At 41.5% G+C, this 5,148-nt stretch overlaps 1 protein-coding gene across 1 annotated transcript in view; it reads left to right on the top strand.

Annotated features, from left to right (window-relative positions):
- LOC106811220 (cytochrome P450 2C15-like) overlaps nt 1-4,563 on the top strand; it is a gene marked incomplete at its 5' end in the record, with an annotated part of 8,433 nt that extends 3,870 nt beyond the window's left edge. Inside the window, 3 exon segments of the mRNA XM_014814776.1 lie at nt 2,928-3,152; nt 3,683-3,895; nt 4,258-4,563. Coding sequence (XP_014670262.1) covers nt 2,928-3,152; nt 3,683-3,895; nt 4,258-4,439 — 620 coding nt within the window.
- Between the last annotated feature and the right edge of the window lie 585 nt (nt 4,564-5,148).

Genomic DNA, 5,148 nt, shown 5'->3' with positions numbered 1-5,148 from the left:
TCGCGCTGTATCGTGAAACCGATGCGGGGACAATTTTTAGAATTTATCGCATCGCCCGAACATGGTGATAGTGTCGGCGATCCCAAACTATGATAAAATATCGTTGCTAAATCATCAAGCTTAGACTAATCTTTATATACTTTGTGTGAAAGTAATAGGTTTTCACGCGACACGCTAAAATGTCAAGCAGTCTGTATGGGAGAATCTCTAGCTAGAATGGAACTCTTCGTATTCTTCACAAGCATCCTACAGAATTTCGCAATCGAGCTACCAGATGGCGTTACGGAGCCGTGCATCGATGGGGATTTTGGGTTTGTCCACATGGCAAAACCTTACGAGCTGCGGTGTGTCGCACGTGACTAAATAACGCAGCACATCACGTGACCGGTTCGAATAAATCTGGTGGGTATACCAAATCGCCGATCTCAAGAACTAGGGCATTCTGCTAGGCTAAAACGGTTTTCTACGATAGAGTTTGCCACAAATATGAAAATATCACGCTGTTTAGCGCACTGCACTACGTCCTTCTGTTGAATTTTCGCATCTCCGTAATCAGAATAAGCCCCGCCTTCTTCGTTGATGGACATGAATGGGGCGTCACCGACGTGACTAGTTTCTGTACCAACTGTCTTTCGCCAGCCTGGTTACTTTTCGTAAATAATGAAATGCCTGCCCGATACATTTCGCATCAAAGAGGAAAATTTTTGGCAATTTCACTCGCTGTCGGAAGTGCACGAGTGCGTCATTCATTGAACATTTTAGCAAAACACAGCACACTGCACGACAGAAGTTGGAATGACATCACTGTCAAATTTCTCGCTCGTGATTTCCTCACTTTTAGAGTTTTACTTGGACTTAGACTTTTGATTTTCACTTTTCATTTTAAGACGTGTACGTCTGAAAACCTGGGTGAACAGCAACAAATTCGGGTGTACGATGGTTCGAGAGACAGCTATTTTTACTGCTTCCTTAGTTAAGTACGTCTATGTTTCACTGTTATTTAGGAAGGAAGGTAAAACTGTGCATTCCTATAATTTCACTCTTGCTTCTATAGTATGATTTCCATAATTTTAGCATTTTTGCTCTTCTGCCCATAATAATATTTTCCTCATCATGAACCTACATTTTTCAGTTCGGACTCTTATCATATATCGTTATAACCTCCTATATCATTAATTAAATCTTCTAGGTATGAATATTTGGTGCATTTTTTTTTTACTTGGTTGCCTATAGTATTAATATCTCCTTCTCTATCCTTTATTTGTTTGTGAATTTTATAACCATTGTATTTGTTCTGTTCATATTAAATTCAAATTTTTTTTATTCAGCTAATCTGGAGCATGACTGAGCGATTCTTGTTACTGTTTTATAATCTCCAATTCCTAGAATATCGTCCATATATAATCATTGTCACCTTCTAAAACTACAGACCATCCGCTGACCGCTGTGGAGACGTTCGCCGGGCCTCGAATTTGGCGCACGTCTCCACTGCGGACAGCGCTTCATACTTGAACATCCCCGCGGTCGCGTGCGCATATCCCGCGGAACTGCGCGTCTCATCCGCGCGCAGCGCTCAGGATCAACAGCAAAGCTGTGACACGCAATCTTGTATCATGTCTCTCTGGATTCGCCAATATATAGCCGACGATTTCCTAATGAAAATTAGCTTTACACCTATTGATTACACTCGTCTTACTGCACACGCGTTTGCCTATGATCTATGTTATGTCTTGTGATGTTATATTTAGGGATCAGAGTTAAGGAAATGCATAGCACCGCGGATGAGTGACGTGACACTCGCGATCGTGTCGTGTATTGTTACGTTTAGAAGCAACGATTAACAGCACCAGTAATATATTAGACGAATTACTAATTACTAATTATTAATAACTAATTACTAATTACTAATTATTAATAACTAATTACTAATTAGTAATTACTAATTACTAAGACATTCTGTTTAAGATATTACTAGATTGTTAACATTGACTTGTTTTGCGTGTGTAGGCCGAGTGCGCGCATGCGTGCGTGCGTGCGTGCGTGCTTGCGTGCGTGCATCTGTTGTGTGTATGTGCGTTTATCAGATCCTGTCGCAGTTTACCCTGAGGGTTATTGTAGTAGGATAATATGATATATAAGATATATATGATATATATGATAATATGAGGTACTATCACAGTATATATATATATTTAGTGCATCACATGATAAATCGTTGAACGTCGCAGGTAGGCCCTACTATGAAACAATGGTGCCCGCCTGAGCGGGCACTATTGCTTGCGCGACGCAGTGCGCTATACTAGGGATACTCGGACAATACTTTTATTATAATGTTTATTCCAGTTGCAATGTGTTACGTTTGTGTTTTAATACAAATTGAAATTGTTCGTTTAAGAAACTTTGTCTTATTCACTTCATATTTGCCGAGTAGATTGCAAAGTCATGTGATGCCCTTGCGCGCGCGCGTGTGTGTATCTGCCTGTGTGTGTTTTGTGTGAATGCGTGCGTGAGTCAGTGCGTGTGTGCGTGCGTGTGTGTATGAGTGTGTGCACGCGCGTGTGTGTGCGTACGCACGCGCGTGTGTGTATCTGCCTGTATGTTCGTTTAAATGCGCGCGTGCTTGCGTGCGTTCGTACGTGCATGCGTGCATGCGTGCGTATGTGCGTGCGTGCCTATCTGTGTGTGTGAGTGTTTGTGATGATGTCTATACGTGACAGAGCGCACGCAAATTATACTTACAATAATTATTTCAGCTAGCAACGACTGTGTTGTATTCACCGGCATTCGAAGTATCCGTGACGGCGTGTGAGAAGGCGTATATAAGGCGTAAATAAGGCGTAAATAAATCATAAATAAGGCATATAGAAGGCGTAAACAAGGATACAAATGAGGTCATTTTAATCATGACATTTCGTGAAATCATCTAGAATTTCAGCTGCTTAAAACGCTGCAAGATCTACTGGCTGCGGGTTCGCACACAGTGATAACGACTCTACGATGGGGTTTGCTCTTCATGCTGAAATACCCACGCGTCATGCACAAGGTGCAGGCTGAGATCGATGACGTCATCGGACGAGGGCGTCTACCCTGCATGGCGGATGAAGACAAGATGCCGTACACTGAGGCGACGATTGCCGAGGTGCAGAGAGTAGGTGAGGCGATCACGCATCATGGATATTGTGTTAATTATAGTAGAAAAAAGTCATTATGGTGATGAAGACGACGACGGTGATGATTTTGATGATAATGATGGTGATAATGATAATATCAAGAGCTAATCATACTATATATATATTATAATCTCTTGATAGTAATAATATGTAGCTACGTTATCCTGAATAACTTTTCGTATATATAGCAAACCATAATATTTAAAGTCAGAGGACCATGAATTTAGTTGTGTGGATAAAAAAGCAGCCGAGGAAATCAGGAATGTAAATATAAAATGTGGTAGTAGATGTGGGCGGTAGAATGAGGACACGATAGGGTAAAGGCAAACACTCGTTTACAATTAAATTAAATTAAATTAAATTAAATTTACTTTATTTACCCCTATGAATTACATTTTGGAGGTAACCTGTGAAAAACAAATAGTTAAACAACGATACTTAAACAAATGAATGGACAATGTTTACAATGCTTTTCAATTACGCAAATGTTTCTATACTATCGTCCCTTGCAGGTGACGTCATACCTATAACACCGCATGAAGTATTGCATGACATGGAACAGGGAGGTTATAGTATTCCCGCCGGCACCATGCTGATCGCGAACCTCACCGCCATCTTGAATGACCCCAAGTATTTTCCGGAACCGGAAAAGTTCTCTCCGGAGCGCCACCTGGACGAGAACGGACATTTCGTCAGGCATGAAGCTTCTATTCCCTATTGTATAGGTGAGTCCGTGACGATCGATTGGGGGGAGGGGGGGCTTGTGTGAGTCGTGGAAACTTATACGGACATGTGCAATCGTGGCGAAAGAATTCAGACCTTTCCGCCTAGAATGATTGACAGGTGTCTGTTAACCAATCAGAGTTGTGCTTATAACATTCTAAATCCGGTTCTAAACAGGCTGCTTAGTAACGAAATGCAGAAATGTTGACATTTTAGCGTGCTCGCGTGGAAAACCTATTACTTTAAAAGTTTAGATTAGTCTAGCTTGATGGATTTAGCAACGATATTTTATCATATTTAGGGGATCGTGATTATCCTGTTCGGGCGGATCGATAAATTCTAAAATTGTCCGTCTTCGTTTCAGGTACGCGCGTCTGTATGGGAGAATCTCTAGCTAGAATGGAACTCTTCGTATTCTTCACAAGCATCCTACAGAATTTCGCAATCGAGCTACCAGATGGCGTTACGGAGCCGTGCATCGATGGGGATTTTGGGTTTGTCCACATGGCAAAACCTTACGAGCTGCGGTGTGTCGCACGTGACTAAATAACGCAGCACATCACGTAACCGGTTCGAATAAATCTGGTGGGTATACCAAATCGCCGATCTCAAGAACTAGGGCATTCTGCTAGGCTAAAACGATTTTCTACAATAGAGTTTGCCACAAATATGAAAATATCACGCTGTTTAGCGCACTGCACTACGTCCTTCTGTTGAATTTTCGCATCTCCGTAATCAGAATAAGCCCCGCCTTCTTCGTTGATGGACATGAATGGGGCGTCACCGACGTGACCAGTTTCTGTACCAACTGTCTTTCGCCAGCCTGGTTACTTTTCGTAAATAATGAAATGCCTGCCCGATACATTTCGCATCAAAGAGGAAAATTTTTGGCAATTTCACTCGCTGTCGGAAGTGCACGAGTGCGTCATTCATTGAACATTTTAGCAAAACACAGCACACTGCACGACAGAAGTTGGAATGACATCACTGTCAAATTTCTCGCTCGTGATTTCCTCACTTTTAGAGTTTTACTTGGACTTAGACTTTTGATTTTCACTTTTCATTTTAAGACGTGTACGTCTGAAAACCTGGGTGAACAGCAACAAATTCGGGTGTACGATGGTTCGAGAGACAGCTATTTTTACTGCTTCCTTAGTTAAGTACGTCTATGTTTCACTGTTATTTAGGAAGGAAGGTAAAACTGTGCATTCCTATAATTTCACTCTTGCTTCTATAGTATGATTTCCATAATTTT

The sequence above is a fragment of the Priapulus caudatus genome, unplaced genomic scaffold, assembly GCF_000485595.1.
Source record: "Priapulus caudatus unplaced genomic scaffold, Priapulus_caudatus-5.0.1 Scaffold516, whole genome shotgun sequence".
Lineage (NCBI taxonomy): Eukaryota > Metazoa > Priapulida > Priapulimorpha > Priapulimorphida > Priapulidae > Priapulus > Priapulus caudatus.
Note: the sequence above shows the minus strand (reverse complement) of the source record. Positions and strands in the feature narration are given on the sequence as shown.